The sequence below is a fragment of the Suricata suricatta genome, chromosome 8 (genome assembly GCF_006229205.1).
Source record: "Suricata suricatta isolate VVHF042 chromosome 8, meerkat_22Aug2017_6uvM2_HiC, whole genome shotgun sequence".
NCBI classification, from domain to species: Eukaryota; Metazoa; Chordata; class Mammalia; order Carnivora; family Herpestidae; genus Suricata; species Suricata suricatta.
The window spans coordinates 41513142-41527618 of record NC_043707.1 but is presented as its reverse complement, the minus strand read 5'-3'; the positions used below and the strand labels follow the sequence as shown (position 1 = coordinate 41527618).

Below are 14477 nucleotides of genomic sequence, written 5' to 3'. Positions count from 1 at the left end.
CCTGGTGCTGCCCCCTGGAGGCGTCATCTCAATGTGCAAAGAGCACAATTCTTGACTTTTCTGCCCTCTCTCTTCCTTTTTTCTCCCTATACTTACTGCCAGGCAGTAATGCCTTCCTCGAGTTTGGAATAGATGGTAGGCTTGGGAGATGGAAACTTTGTATTTCTTAACCTAATTTCTCTCACCCTGGGATATAGAACACGAAAGAATAGGTGCCGGTGATACTGTTTCCCCTCCCCGCCCCGGGGAGCCCCAACAAGTGAACACAGCCAGCCCCCCAAACCAACCTTGCCAGTCTCACTGCACTTAGTCCTATCTGTGGCTCAGCCCACGTTGCCCTTGTGGTATTTGCAGCTTCTGGAGGGACCAGGAACGAGGAACTGGTATGCTAAGTGCTTTGCAAAACTAGCACAAAGACTTGATATTTGATCCCAGAACTATGCCCGGCGCAACGTAGATGCTCCGTGAACATCCGGGGGATGATGGCGGCAGCCTAGCCCACAGAAACCCCCAACCACAGTGACAGGAATTCGAGGCTTCGGGAGCCTAGAACACACAGGACCAGACCACACATATCGAGGAGCAAACCGATGTTTAATGTGCTGACCCGGGAGGCTGGCTCCCCATCGTGGGCACAGGCCACAGTTATTTACATGGAACTTCTGTACAGTATTTACAGCAAGATGCCACACGTAGCATCATTGTGCACAGGCGAAGAACGGGCGGGAACAGGCTGGGGAGCAAGGCCCTGAACTAAAAGGGTGAGCAGAAATCTTCGGCTGTGAGCAGCGGGCAGGGCCGAGGCAGGAGGGAGGCTGGTGAGGTAGACATCAAGGAAGACCCGCTGAACCACCTCTGGTGAGTGAGGGGGAGAGTCCCCTGGAACAAGAGTCTTTAAAATTATGCTCTGGTGGCATTCGAAAGGAATAAAATCTGCCACAAGTCAGATGCTTAAAATTCCTAGGACAGCCAATGGAGAAAGTGAAAAAAAAAAAAAAGGTGTAGAGATGGAATCTCAAATAGACTTAGAAGAGACAGAGTAAAAGGGGTCAAGAGAGACACAGACATTGCAACGAAGGAGGAAGAAACAAAGGCCCCAGAAGATCTGAGCATCAGAATCACCGCGCTGACGTCACAAGTTACCTCTCCTCTCCTCACCTTCCCCAAAGCTCTTCTCTCTACCCCTAGATCCTGGGATTTCCACTTTCACCAAGGAGTAGAGTTAGCAGGAGGTGGGAATATTGGGCATGATCTAAGATCCATCTCACCCAGTCAGATCCTCTCCTAATCCTGTACCAGAACCTCAGGGCTTGAGTCTCAGCCACGGGTAGATGAGGGTAAGAAGAGACAAGATGGAGGACACAAGGCCACAAAGGCCCACAACCCCAGGGCCGCAGCGCCAGAGGCCTAGCTTGTCCAGTGGAATGAAGAGATCACAGGCATTTCTGACCACATCCAGCAGAAGAGGGGGATGGCCTCGAAGGACCCGAGCCAAGAGTAGGACCCGGAGCTGAAGCCTGAGAGCCAGATGAGGCAAGCCTCCTCCTGGAGTCGCTGGACCCCCAGCGCCTGCATTTTCATTTCCTCCTGGGGTTCCTCTTCCAGCACCCTTCAGTCGCCGGCTACAAGCTGAAGACTCCTGTTCCATCAGCAGGCGAATCTCATAGGCATCGCGGCTCAAGTTCATGATGAGGGAAAACAGATAGTACCTGGGAGACACAGGCCAGAAGAGTCAGGAAGGGCATACAATGGCTACCAAGCCCATCAAACAGAACGGGTAAACATTTTTCCCCCATAATGCAAAGAGATTATATATTCGGACACCATCAGTAAGGGCTACTAGCCACTATTAAGAATGCCTTCCCGGGGTGCTTGGGTGGCTCAGTTGGTTGGGCGTCCAGCTTCGACTCAGGTCAGATCTCGCGGTTCGTGGGTTCGAGCCCCATGTCGGGCTCTGTGCTGACAGCTAGCTCAGAGTCTGGAGCCTGTCTTCAGGTTCTGTGTGTGTCTCTCTCTGACCCTCCCCTGCTCATGCTGTCTCTCTCTCTCTCAAAAATGAATAAAACATTTTAAAAAATTAAAAAAAAAAAGAATGTCTTCCCAGCTTTCTATAACTAATCAGTGTTTATGGGTACCTTAAGATCCTGGCTTAAAATCATGAGCATCATCAAACCGTCCAAACTCAACCTCAAATTTCACTTGCCCACTTGGCAACCCATTAGCATACCCACATTCAACATGAACTATAAAAATGCAAATGTTTTGGGAGAACAAGCTTCAGTTGTTTCAGAAACTCAGACACATTATAGATCTTTTAAATCCCATCCTTCTGTTAAAAACAACAACAACAAAAATAGAGGACCAGAGCTGTTCAGCAACTTGCTAAATGTGTTATCACATTTATCAATTCCAGAGCAGTCTATGGGGCACCCGGCTGGCTCAGATCAGTAGAGCATACAACTCTTGATCTTGGGGTCATCAGTTTCGGCCCTATGTTGGGCATAGAGATTACTTAAAAAACAAACAAACACCAAACAGTCTATATTTTTTATTTTTAATCCATTATGCTCAATATACTGGCCCTACCTTAAAACACATCCTGAATCCAATCCCATCTCTCTCCCTGACCCTCCGCCAGCACGGTCTCCACCATCAGCACCTCTTGCTTGAACTACTACTTTACACATTTAACTGGTCTCTCTGGCCACTCTTGCCCCGTGCCCCCAGCCATCTAATTTCACATAGTAAATCACATCATTACTCCCCTTCTTCAAACTCTCCATGGTTCCTCTCTATCCCATTTCAGATAAACTCTAGATACCTTAGACACGCTTTCGGAACTCAGCGTCCGACCCTACCCCTCTAACTCCGTCTTGTATCTTTCCATGCTCCAACCATATAGTTTCTTTCTGTATTCTGATCTCATCAAGCTGGTTCCTGCTATAGGACCTTTATACTGCCTCATCCATCCGGAATATTCTCCCTCCAAAATCTTCACGTGGCTCGTGCTTCCTTGCTCTTCGGGCCTGAGCTTAAATAGCACCTTTTCAGAGGGGCAGGCCTTTACTCCCACCCTTCATACACCATAAGCCACGTCACAGCTATAAATCACTGATTTACATGAAGAGAGAAGCAAGACACAAATGGAGATGGAAAGATGCTGATATTATAGAACACAACAAACGGAACCATAGGGAAACAAAATAAAAACAAATACAAATGGTATGTAGACAGATCATTTTAATCCCAAATCGTGTTTCTCTCCACCTTCATTACCAGCCAGCTCCTTAGTCCAAGCTAACATCATTTCTTGGCCATATTAGGGCATCGGCTCCTCTTTTGCCCCATCGCAATCCATTTTCCACATTGCGGCAAGAGAGATCTTTTTTAAACAGTTTGAATCATGTCACACCATTGTACTCAGGATAAAATTTAAACAAAACTAAACCAAAAAAAAATCCTACCACTGCCTAAGAGGCCTTGCACGAATGATCTGGCCCCCATATACATTTCCAGCTCAAACGTAGGCCCTTCCCTCAATGCTGTCCATCGTGCTGGCTTTCTTTCTATTTCTCTAATTCCACGAAATCTGTCCTGGCTTAAGGTCTCAGAATGTGCTCTTTTCTGTTTGAGAAGGTCTTCTCTGCTACTGCTTGCTTTGTATAACATCTACTCAGACTTCAAATCTAAACTAAAACATTACTTTCTCAAAGAGTTCTTCCCTAGCCTTTCCGTTGAAATCAGCTCCCCTTGTTAACAGATCTCATAATACTCTGTACATTTCTACAAATACTGGGTTTGGTATTTGTTTTAATATGACTCTCCCCACCAGACTAGAAGCATGATGAGAGTGGGAACCATATCTGTTTGACTCTTTGCTTTATTTCACAGTAAGCACCACCTAAATATTTTTAGGATGAATGAATGAATGAATGAATGAATGAATGAATGAATGAAAAAGCAGTGAAAGGCATAAACAGAAGATCTAAAGACAGAACCACAATTAAATCAATATAACATCTTAGTCATTCATCATGGGAGAGCATCCGCCTTCCATTTGCCTCCATTCACTATACTCTGGTCATTTAAACTCTGAATGAATGGGGCACCTGGATAGTTCAGTCAGTTATGCTCAGGTCATGATCTCACAGTTTGTGGGTTCGAGCCCCTGCGTCGGGCTCTGTGCTGACAGCTCAAAGCCTGGAGCCTGCTTTGGATTCTGTGTCTCCCTCTCTTTCCACCCTTCCCCTGTTTGCACTCTGTCTGTGTCTCTCGACAATAAATACAAGTTAAAAAAATTTTTTTAAAAATCTGAATGAAGATCAGAAGCCACGTGATTAAGATGTGTATATTCTGGGAAGACCCTGAAAGACCTTTCTCTCAAAAAAGGCAAGCCACGCAGTATGCGGAATACAAAAGCTCGTGTAGGAGAAAAGGATATCAAACCTGAATGAACGCTGGGCCCACTTCTCCTGATCCACACGGGGAGCTAGTCCAGATTTTCCAGCCCACAGGACATTGTCACAGGCGAAGTACAAAGCTCGATTGAGGTGACTAACCGTGATGCAGAATCTCAGGACAACATCTGACAAGTGCACAGCTCGTTTGGCCGACTCAAGGGCATCTGCCGAGTTACCAAGGCGTAGAACTTGTGGGGATTAGCAAGGAGAAGGATTTAGAAGCCGAGGCAAACAGAGAGTAAGACACAGAGAAAGAGAAAAGAAGAAGGTGAGAATCGAGCAAGTGACAGAAAAAAATAATTTAAAAAAAATCCGTTCAAAAAATGTTTTTCTTCAAATTTTAACCAACTTGTGTCCCAGTCTGGTTTTCTCAAACTTGCCCCATCCTCTCCAATCCTTCATTGGTCTCTTACCCCTATTCTCTTATCCCAATCAGGAAGCCTGCAGAGCTAAGTGCAGAGCCAAAGGAGGGGCCAGAATGGGCAGAGAAGGTCAAGGACAGGAAAGAGGGATTCAGGGAGAACAGCTGGGGATGGCAAGAGTGCCGGAGTAATAAAAGCAAAAGCACAGTTACTTACGCTTTCTTCCTAGGCTCAGATGATTCTCCAGTTGCTGAATTTGTTTCTGTAACTCAGGGCTGGCCCCGTGTTTCTGTAGCGCGTGGCCAAGAAGGGAGCAGGCATACTGGGCCGCCCTGGAGGAGAGGCCAGGCCAGGTAAGGTCCACACCTCCCTCACCTACCCCTCAAAAAAAAAAAAAAAAGTCTTCCAAAAGGCAAGTAACGACTTCCTTTTTCCCAGCTGGAGACCATTCCCTTTCCTCCTCTTTTTGCCTATATCTTACCGTTTCTCCTCCTGGGCAGGGGAAGGGAAAAGCGACTAGAAGGGGTTGAGGGGCCCCAGTTGGGGCTGAGAAAATAAGAGATCGGACCATGCTGAAGTCCGAAAGGGCCTCTGAAGGCAGCAGGGGGTCCACCACAAGCACAGCAGTGTCAGAACATAAGTGATAACGGATGGGAGTGGGAGGCAGGTCAGCCTATTCTTCAGAACAGGTGAACTGGGACCTTTCAAGGCCCTCTAGCTGGATCGAGACCGAGACCGGAAGACAAGGCGAAGGCGGAGTTGTTCCCGGATCACAGCGGGGGTGAGGGGACAAGGGAATTGGAGCCACTCGGCTCTGGTCCCAGAGTCAGGCTCTCCATCGAGGGGCGAATGCTCCTCACTCCACCACCGCCCCGTGAGTAACGTGTTGGTCTTATGTGGACATGGTAACCCTTAGCGGCCTCCCCGCTGGCCCGCTCGTGCCTCAGTTTCCCCATCTTTCTGGTGAGCACAAACGAATCATCTCACGGGCCCACTCCAATCAGCTCCTGGCCGTCCGTCCGGGCCCCCGTAGCCCGAGCTGACCCCTCTTGACCCCCGTAGTGTGAACGGACCCCACCTCACGAGGAGCAGCGTCTGCCCCCACCCCGTTCCTATTCGGGCCGCACCTACACAGCCGTTCCCGGGCCTGGCTCTGGGCACTGAAGCGAACCCAGGCGTCCATGACAGCTACCGTCCCGGCTCCGCAGCCGCGCTCCCGCCCCGCTTCCCGCCCCCAGTCACGCCTCCCAGACGAGCCAACGGCGTCTCGCGAGGGACAAACGTCGTCAGGAAAGACCGGGAGTGGGGCCGGCCGCGGAAGCGGAATTTCAGAACGGGAAGCGTTTATCCCGAGTCAACAGCTGCCGTGTTTTTGTGTGTGTCTCCGTCGGAGCGTGCTTTTATCGGGTGGCTTCTCCTTCCCGGGCACGTCTCTGGAGGCACCTGCCTCTTTAAATATTCTGGACCAGGGGCGGTGCTTGCAGGAGTCGGGGCGGGACGAGAAGGCGCAGCCGCCAGGTCGCTTTGCGGCCGGGCTGGGGTTCCCCCTCCCCGGGGGTGCTTCCAAAACACCCCCAACACACACACGCGAACACACACACACACACACACACACACACACACACACACACACACACACGCGCTGCGGCCGAATCCAGGGCTCTAGAGGCAGAAGAAGTCTATGGGAGTAGAAGCTAGCCCCAGATCCCTGTTCCCTGCAGGGCCCTGACGGTTGGGCCGGTGACCTCCAGAATACGGATGGAGAGTCTCCAGAGACAGAGGCTTTGGTGGACTATATTCGCAATAATCAGCTTCAGATCCTAATAAGAAGGGCGAAGAATCAGCGGACGGGGCTAACTTCTTCATACTCACTCTCCATCCCCTCACCCCTTTCCCTTCCAGGTCATCATGTCTCTAGGCAACGGCACCCCTCGGGGACTAGCAGCGGGGGAGGAGGTCTGGGCGGGATCCGGAGTAGAGGTGGAGGGCTCAGAGCTGCCCACCTTCTCGGCTGCAGCCAAGGTCCGAGTGGGAGTGACCATTGTACTGTTTGTTTCTTCGGCTGGAGGGAACCTGGCCATGCTGTGGTCAGTGACTCGGCCACAACCCAGCCAACTCCGCCCCTCTCCTGTGCGGCGACTCTTTGCCCACTTAGCAGCTGCTGACTTACTAGTCACCTTTGTGGTTATGCCCCTAGATGCCACCTGGAATATCACTGTTCAATGGCTGGCTGGGGACATTGCGTGTCGGACACTCATGTTCCTGAAGCTAATGGCCATGTATGCTGCAGCTTTCCTGCCTGTGGTCATTGGACTCGACCGCCAGGAAGCAGTACTCCGCCCGCTTGGACCCCGCTCAGCTGGAAGGAAACTTCTAGGGGCAGCCTGGGGACTTAGTTTCCTGCTTGCCTTGCCCCAGGTGAGTGACTTGGGACTCGAGACTAGACTGGACAGGAATTTGGGCACACAACAGAAACCCTGGAGTCAAGAGTTGTGCTTGGCCAGTGGTCGCTCAATAATCCTTAGAGTCTCTGCTGTTCTGCAAATTAAGATCACTGCATGTTGGGGCGCCTGGGTAGCTCACTCGGTCAAGTGTCTGACTTGGGTCATGATCTTGTGGTTTGTGAATTCGAGCCCAGCACCAGGCTCTGTGCTGACGGCTCAGAGCCTGGAGCCTGCTTCGGATTCTGTGTGTGTCTCTCTCTGCTTCTTCCCCTACTCTCTCTCAAAAATAAATGAACACTAAATTTTTTTTTTTAAACCAGATCATTGCATGCTGATCTGTATCTGATAAGAGCCTACTTCCTGTACCCTGTATCTAGGACTCCTTCAACTGTTCCACTATGCTTCGCTTGCACCTTTTTTGCATCTCCCCAGCCTCACCTTCATCAGGAGATTGTTGCAGAAAACTCTAGGGATGAAACACATATGGGGGGGTCTATAAAGAAGACCAGGAAGTCAGGGACTTTGGGTAAAACTCTGTAGTATGCTCACTCATCCATTAAAAAAATAATGTGCATTCCCTGTAGGTACACTCGAATGCTCTGTCGAGGACGGAGCAGCAAGACACTTAGACTAGTGCAGAAGATAACCAAGTGTGCAATTATAGTGCAGTGTGCAGTCAGGCCATTACGCTAAAGGTAAGCACACAGAGCCAAGGAACAATAAGGGTGCCTGAACCACTTTTGGACAGGCAGGGAAAGCTTCTCACACACATTAAAATGGATTGTTTTTGACTTGCTAAAATGAGAGGTGTTAGACAAGTTAAATAAAGCAGGAGGAGTGGTGGGGAGGTGGAAGGCAGAGAAATTCAAAGTGGTTGCAGCCAAAGTTGAGGGCTAGAAGATGGGTGAGTGATGAGCCTGGATGAGAAGGAAAGCCTGATTACAAATATTAAGCTTGTGCTTTATCCTGAGGGGCATGGAGAGGCACCCAGGAAAAGGTGGAGAGTGAAATAATCAGATTTGTTTTTTGCTTTATTGTGAAAACCAGAAAGAATGCTAGAAAGAAAACAGAGCATCTGAACTTGAGTACCAGTTATCAATCTCAAATATTGACAATGAACTAGAAATCTAGGGGGAAAGAATGAAATATGAAGACCAAAACCTCTAAGACCCCCTCTGAGGGGAAGGGGTAGAACAAAACTTGGAAGACCAAGATTAGAATTACATGGGGAAGGGCTGTGGAATGACAGTGCATTACAGAATCAGATTTAAAATCTGATCCCTCAATCCTCAAATATTAGAAATGTAACTACCAAAAGTTAGTGTGAACTATAGTTCTAAGGCAAAAAAATATTGCTTCCAACAGTATGTTGCAGCACGAGCTCTGCTACACAAAGCTTTAAAAAGCAGCATTGTTGCCTCTGTATAAAATGTATTACTTGTTTATATGAAACAAATTTTTGGAGTGGGAGTTAGAATCATGGTTTGTTTTTTTTCCTTTTTAATGTTCTTTAAATTTTGAGATAGAGCACAAGTAGGGCAGACAGAGAATCCCAAGCAGTCTCTGCAGTCTGGGCAGAACCGGATGGGGCAGGGGCGACTCAATCCCAGGAACGGCAAGATCATGACCTGAGCTGAAACCTAGGCACAGTTTTTTATTGCACTGTTTTCTTTTCTTCTGAGTCTAGGCTCTACTTCTAATTAGCTATATCACTTTGGCTAAATCACTTGAAACCAATGGGCCACAAGATACTAAATAGAAGTTTCATCCTTTGTTAACAGACATCCTGACAACTGCAGTCTCCATTTGGTTCAATGGCAAACTGACTTAACATTATGATACATGTGCAAAAAGCGGTATATTTGGTTTCAAGTTAGCATCCTCTTGTATAAATTCTGCAGTGCCCATATGTATTTATTTTAAAGTAGGTGTTTTCTTTAATGTTTTTAGTTTTGGGGGGGGGGGGGCAGAGAGAACAGAACAGAATCTGAAGCAGACTCCAGGCTCTGAGCTGTCAGAGCCTGACGTGGGGCTCAAACCCATGAACAGTGAGATCATGACCTGAACTAAGTCGGACGCTCAACTGACTGAGCCACCCATATGTTGTATTTAAAATATGAGTCCTGCCTTCAAGAACTAATATGTCAGTTTAAAATAGGGGAAAGGCAGACTTGTAGGGCTATGGGCCAAACTCCGTACAGGACCCTTGCCTGTTTTTAAACCCCTTTTACAACTTGCTAGGCACCGTACAAAACAAGCAAACAAATCCCCCCAGAAATATTTGGACACAAGACAGGGAAAAACCATGCCCCTAGACTGGCTCAGAGGAGCTGATCATAACCCAAAGCTATTCAAGAATGGTCTAGGGCTGATACAAGGGACTAATCCTGAAGCTCTAAACTGGAAAATACTCTTTATGGATTCAAATAAGAAAACTCAGCAGTTTACCAAAAAGGGGGAAGGGCAGCCAATAGCATTTGGAAAATGTTACATTTTATTACTTAGCATGGTTTCACTGTTAATAGTTATTGTACATAATCCTGTTACTCAAGGTCATTTCACCTAGTGGCTGCAAAACGGCCTGAAATTTTAGCAGCACCCATTTTGTACAGAATTTCTTTTTCCACAGAATTAGACACAGCAGAAAAATAACTTCAGTGAAAAAATGTTGGTGTGGTAGAAATACCCTTTTACAGAGTACGATGTTAGAACGGTACTTGAGAAGACAAGATTCTTGAAGTCCCAGGAGTTAGCAAACCGAATGACTAGCTCCACAGCCAAGGGAAGATCAGAGATTTGCAAGTTTCGAACCTTTTAAATATGGCGCCGTGGATGATTCAGTACTCAGCACTGCACAGCTCTGCAGAGAACAAAGGATGCTGGGAAGACAGTGTGACGGGTGGTAAGGGGGGCTGGGGGGACCTGTTCTAATAGTCCTCAAATTCCACTCCAGCTGCTCCTGTTCCACACGGTCCGGCGAGCTGGCCCAGTCCCCTTCACTCAGTGTGTCACCAAAGGCAGCTTCAAGGCTCGATGGCAAGAGACCACCTATAACCTCTTCACCTTCTGCTGCCTCTTCCTGCTACCTCTGACTGCCATGACCATCTGCTACAGCCGTATCGTCCTCAGTGTGTCCAGGTCCCAGACAAGGAAGGGGAACCACGGTGAGACGCCAATCCCCAGGCCCTAATCCATACCCTACAACTATGGCCTCTAGTCTCATTTACAAATCTGATAGCTATCACCACCAAAAATGATTTCATAACTGTATCTCTAGCACCTGATGTTGCAAGTGTTTGCTAAATGCCTTCAACTCTAACCAGCCCCGAGAGTCTCCTCGGGGGCTGAGTGAGCTGGTTAAGGAGTAAGGAGAAAGAAGACTTAATAGCTTCATGTAACACAACACCTCAATCAAAACCTTTTCTCCAGCATGTCTGTCATAATCCTTGGGGGGGGGGGGTGCGGGCATACAGTCCCAGTTTGGGAAGGGAAGACGGTTCACAGCATTACCTCCTATTTGCCGTATTCTCTTCCTTGTATTGGGAGAGCTCCAGCTCACTATCTCTGCCACTCATCCATTCACCCTACACTCGACTCAGAAACTGAGTGGTTCTGAATTTTAGTTTATTTTCTAATTTCCCAGCCTCTGCCGGTGAATTTGCCCTCCGCCGCTCCTTAGACAATCGCTCCCGTGTTCGTGTGCGGGCCCTGAGACTGGCCCTACTTGTCTTGCTGACCTTCGTCCTCTGCTGGACACCTTACTACCTGCTAGGCCTGTGGTACTGGTTCTCTCCCACCATGCTAACTGAAGTCCCTCCCAGCCTCAGTCACATCCTTTTCCTTTTTGGTCTCCTCAATGCTCCCCTGGATCCTCTTCTCTATGGGGCCTTTACCCTTGGCTGCCGGAGAAGGCACCAAGAACTTAGTATAGACTCCTCCAGGGAGAAAGGTTCTGAGAGAATGCCCCAGCAGGCGACTCTAGCACTTAGACAGCTGGAAGTACAAACAAATGTGGCAGCAGGGGCAGGAGAAACAATAGAGACATTCCTATAACACGCATTTGCCCAGAACAGAGTATGTAGGAACAGAACAATTATTCTTTAATATCACAAGAACACCTCACTTCTGCCCATGCTCTCTTAGCTTCCCAAGAAAAAGAAATCCTGAGCAGTGTTCTCTACGTTGACCCTAGCTGAAACTTGAAGACTCTATCTGATGTAAAAAATCACAGAACTGAGTCCCCAGAAGTATCTCCACAGTGACTCACACTGCTTTACCATAACTAGTGCTTCAGAGCTTGCAATGTTAGAACAGGAAAATAATTTAAATGTACAAAACAAAAATGGGACATTTATTCATAACTCAAAAAAAAAACCAAAAAAACACAACCCACTAAGCAAGTAGAGCGAGAGTTAAATATAAACACGGCGAAAAACCTGGCGAGTTCCACCCCAGCCCTACTTCTCCAAGGCTGCATGGTCAAAAAGAATTTCCAGAGAGAACACCCGGATGACAGAGTCAGCGCCGCCTCCGGTCTGGACTCCTGCTGCGTCTTCGGCCACCTCTAGGGAAAAGGAAGAGTCCATCAGAGGAACATACTACTATGTCCTTATGTTCCCTTCACCAAGATAGTCTGCCCTCTCCACTTTACCTCCTCTTGCCCTTGGGTGGACCCCGAACAAAACACCAATCCACACTGATCGGCTGTCCCATCAAATCCTGGCCATTGAGTCCCTCCATAGCAGCCTGGGCCTCCTTGTATGTTTCATACTCAACTAGAGTATACCCCTAGGACAAATGAGAAAACAGAGACCAAAACCCTCATATTCCCCCAAATACCACTGAGTAATTTATTCCTCAAATCTAAACCCATACTCAAATAGAAAAATATATAAACTTTAAACAACGAGTGTACAACATATAACTGTACTGTATACACAAAATGTCTGCTTCTGTCTGTCTCTTCTGTATCTAACAAAATCAATGGCTAACCTCATTTTATTTCTTGGCCAGTCACACAGAATAACTACCCAATGCTGTCAAAGGTCATGGGGGAAGAGAACAGACTATCATTTAGGATACCTTCAGGTATCCTGTACGCCTGTCCAGGTTGAGGTGGATGTTTTTTATTTCTCCATACTCTGCAAATTTGTCATGGATATCTTCTTCAGTGGCCTCCTCGTGTACTCCGGTGACAAACAGAATCCAACCTTCAACAGCTGTTGGGGACAGGAGAGAGAATGAGCACACCAGAGGAAAACTTCAAGCAAGATCACAAGAGTGGAGCGAGTGCGGATTCCAGAGACTGGTGAAGCGATCTCTGACCGCGTTCCTCCTTGGTTTTAATTCACTGGTCCATCGTTCACTACAAACACAGGCTCCATTTTACTTACAGCGCTGTGGTCCGGGTTCATCGCCATCCTGCTCCACGCTGTCATAATCCTCACGCATCCGCGCTCGAGACCCTTCTTCTATAAGGAACATACAGGAGATCACCGGAAATCTCTTCTACCACTGTTCCCCAGGAGTCCGAATGGGGACCCCGAAACTCGTAGCTGTTGCCATTCTACACCCATTTTCCAGACACACACTCACCGGAGCCAAAGCCGCGGCCCTTCCGTTTCTTCGCCTTTTCTTTCAGTTTGTGGATGCTCTCTGGCGCCCCAAAAGTGAAAGAAGGAATAACAAAGATAAACAATTATTTAGAACAATGGTCTCTCTCCGAAAACACTATCTGAAGGCACTCCCACCACCCTCAGTCCCACTCCCTTCCCGATCCCGCCCCCTTTCCTCCCGAAGGGGGCGCAGTCTCCAATCCAACCGAAACCCAGTTCCCCGACTCCCATTCTCCCTGTCGGGAAGGGAAATTATTATCCTATTACACCCTTCTCTCGCACCTTCCCCGCTTCCCGCAGCCGCCTCCACTGTCCTCACCGTCCCCATCCTCATCCATGGCGAAATCCTCGCCCCCGGCCTCATGAAGATCCAGTACGTCCGCCATCTTGCCACCCTTCTTACTCTCGCCCGTGCCGCTCAGGCACTAGGCACCTCGGGAAACTGTCGCGTAGGGGAAAGGTCGCTAGCCAAGTTGACCAATCAAAAGCTGAGTCTAAGTCCCGCCCCCGGCGCGGAGGAAATACGCAAATGGAGGCGGGCCTAGTTCGGGAAGATGCCGGAAGTGTTTCTGTAGCCATCTTGAGCAGGTGCTGAGCTAAGAAGAACGGCTCTGTAAGGGACAAGCTAACGGGTGGATTCCGGCGGTGGCTCCCTGTTAACTAGGGTAGCCGAGAAGTACTACTGCCAGAGAAGCACAGTCGAATTTCTTTATTACAGGATTGTTTTCCTTCTTGAACTGCATACTAGGAAAGGAAGCTGAAGAATGTTTTTTTCCTTCAAAACCTCTAGACCTGTCCCCCTGCTCTGAAGAGGAGCTGGATCTGTGATGGAAACATTTTTAAAATAGTTCAATCAAAAAGCTGTTTCTGGCTCGTACTGCGGCACCTAATTTCTCTAAGAAAACAGACCCGGTTGTCAGTGAACTAGCATTGGTGAGACCGGTATCAACTTTTTTTTTTAAGATAAACTCAAACTCTTCCCACCTCTTTGGGGATTAAATAATAATAATAATAATAATGGCTTTCAACAAAATAGGAGTTTTAACCTCTTTGGGAATGGTGCACGGATTTCATGTATGAAAACCTAGGCTTTGAAGAAAAAAGAAAAACACCTAGGAGTTGAGGCAAAACCCATATTGCTCCCGAATTCTGGAATCCTGATGTAGACCTCCAAAAATAGTGGACTGCAGATTCATTTATTTTTTTAATCAAACAGTTACGTGAATTTAATACTAGAGACGGTGCGGACAATACAAGGCAAAAGAATTGCATTATCAACAATCGCTTTATTACTACAGTATGAAAGTTATCATTGGTACAGCAAAGTGTTTCGGCAGTACAAGGAAAGCTCATAGGACTGGGAGTGAGAAGGGCTTCCATTTGAACTGGGCCTTTTTAAGGCCAGGTAGTTTTCCAGGCCACACAGTTGTACTGAGAGTAGGAGACACTAATCCATTCTCCACAGGAGGCAGTGTGATCTTTGAAAAAAATCAGCTGGTCATATCCCTATCAAAACCCTTCCTTGACCTAGTTTTGAACTTGGGAATAAAATTCAAACTGCCTATTCTGCCTATCTCCAACACGTCCATTCCACCA

The 14477-nt window shown here is 47.8% G+C and overlaps 3 protein-coding genes across 5 annotated transcripts; 1 reads left to right on the top strand and 2 right to left on the bottom strand.

The window, feature by feature from the left end:
• Positions 1-575: 575 nt before the first annotated feature.
• On the bottom strand, positions 576-6053 carry PEX11B (peroxisomal biogenesis factor 11 beta). 2 transcript variants are annotated; one of them, XM_029946742.1, is made up of 4 exons: positions 5950-6053; positions 5039-5154; positions 4447-4648; positions 576-1709 (listed from the first exon to the last, which is right to left on the bottom strand). In XM_029946742.1, exons 1-4 carry the CDS (start codon positions 6003-6005, stop codon positions 1304-1306), a joined length of 780 nt encoding a protein of 259 aa, XP_029802602.1. In that variant the 5' UTR covers positions 6006-6053; the 3' UTR covers positions 576-1303. The 2 variants fall into 2 exon arrangements, with proteins under 2 accessions (XP_029802602.1, XP_029802603.1); XM_029946743.1 differs by lacking the exon at positions 5950-6053 and adding an exon at positions 5765-5855.
• A 677-nt stretch (positions 6054-6730) lies between these two features.
• Positions 6731-11931, top strand: LOC115298240 (gonadotropin-releasing hormone II receptor). The gene is made up of 3 exons (XM_029946746.1): positions 6731-7240; positions 10220-10430; positions 10910-11931. The coding sequence occupies exons 1-3, from the start codon at positions 6731-6733 to the stop codon at positions 11317-11319; spliced, it is 1131 nt and encodes a 376-aa protein (XP_029802606.1). The 3' UTR covers positions 11320-11931.
• On the bottom strand, positions 9738-13316 carry RBM8A (RNA binding motif protein 8A). Of its 2 annotated transcripts, none has more exons than XM_029946744.1 (6): positions 13201-13316; positions 12862-12921; positions 12660-12737; positions 12349-12485; positions 11918-12054; positions 9738-11830 (listed from the first exon to the last, which is right to left on the bottom strand). In XM_029946744.1, exons 1-6 carry the CDS (start codon positions 13265-13267, stop codon positions 11785-11787), a joined length of 525 nt encoding a protein of 174 aa, XP_029802604.1. In that variant the 5' UTR covers positions 13268-13316; the 3' UTR covers positions 9738-11784. The 2 variants fall into 2 exon arrangements, with proteins under 2 accessions (XP_029802604.1, XP_029802605.1); XM_029946745.1 differs by having other exon boundaries at positions 12660-12734.
• Between the last annotated feature and the right edge of the window lie 1161 nt (positions 13317-14477).

Excerpts from the sequence above, each read along its gene's own strand:
- PEX11B (XM_029946742.1), bottom strand. The coding sequence starts at position 6,005 with ATGGACGCCTGGGTTCGCTTCAGTGCCCAGAGCCAGGCCCGGGAACGG. Across the intron at positions 4,649-5,038 it reads TCTGAGCCTAGGAAGAAAGC|TTCTACGCCTTGGTAACTCG; the intron begins GTAAGTAACTGT and ends AATCCCCACAAG. Across the intron at positions 1,710-4,446 it reads TGGGCCCAGCGTTCATTCAG|GTACTATCTGTTTTCCCTCA; the intron begins GTTTGATATCCT and ends TGTGTCTCCCAG.
- LOC115298240 (XM_029946746.1), top strand. The coding sequence starts at position 6,731 with ATGTCTCTAGGCAACGGCACCCCTCGGGGACTAGCAGCGGGGGAGGAG. Across the intron at positions 7,241-10,219 it reads TCCTGCTTGCCTTGCCCCAG|CTGCTCCTGTTCCACACGGT; the intron begins GTGAGTGACTTG and ends ATTCCACTCCAG. Across the intron at positions 10,431-10,909 it reads GACAAGGAAGGGGAACCACG|CCTCTGCCGGTGAATTTGCC; the intron begins GTGAGACGCCAA and ends CTAATTTCCCAG.
- RBM8A (XM_029946744.1), bottom strand. The coding sequence starts at position 13,267 with ATGGCGGACGTACTGGATCTTCATGAGGCCGGGGGCGAGGATTTCGCC. Across the intron at positions 12,922-13,200 it reads CATGGATGAGGATGGGGACG|AGAGCATCCACAAACTGAAA; the intron begins GTGAGGACAGTG and ends TTGGGGCGCCAG. Across the intron at positions 11,831-11,917 it reads CCACCCAAGGGCAAGAGGAG|AGGTGGCCGAAGACGCAGCA; the intron begins GTAAAGTGGAGA and ends CCTTTTCCCTAG.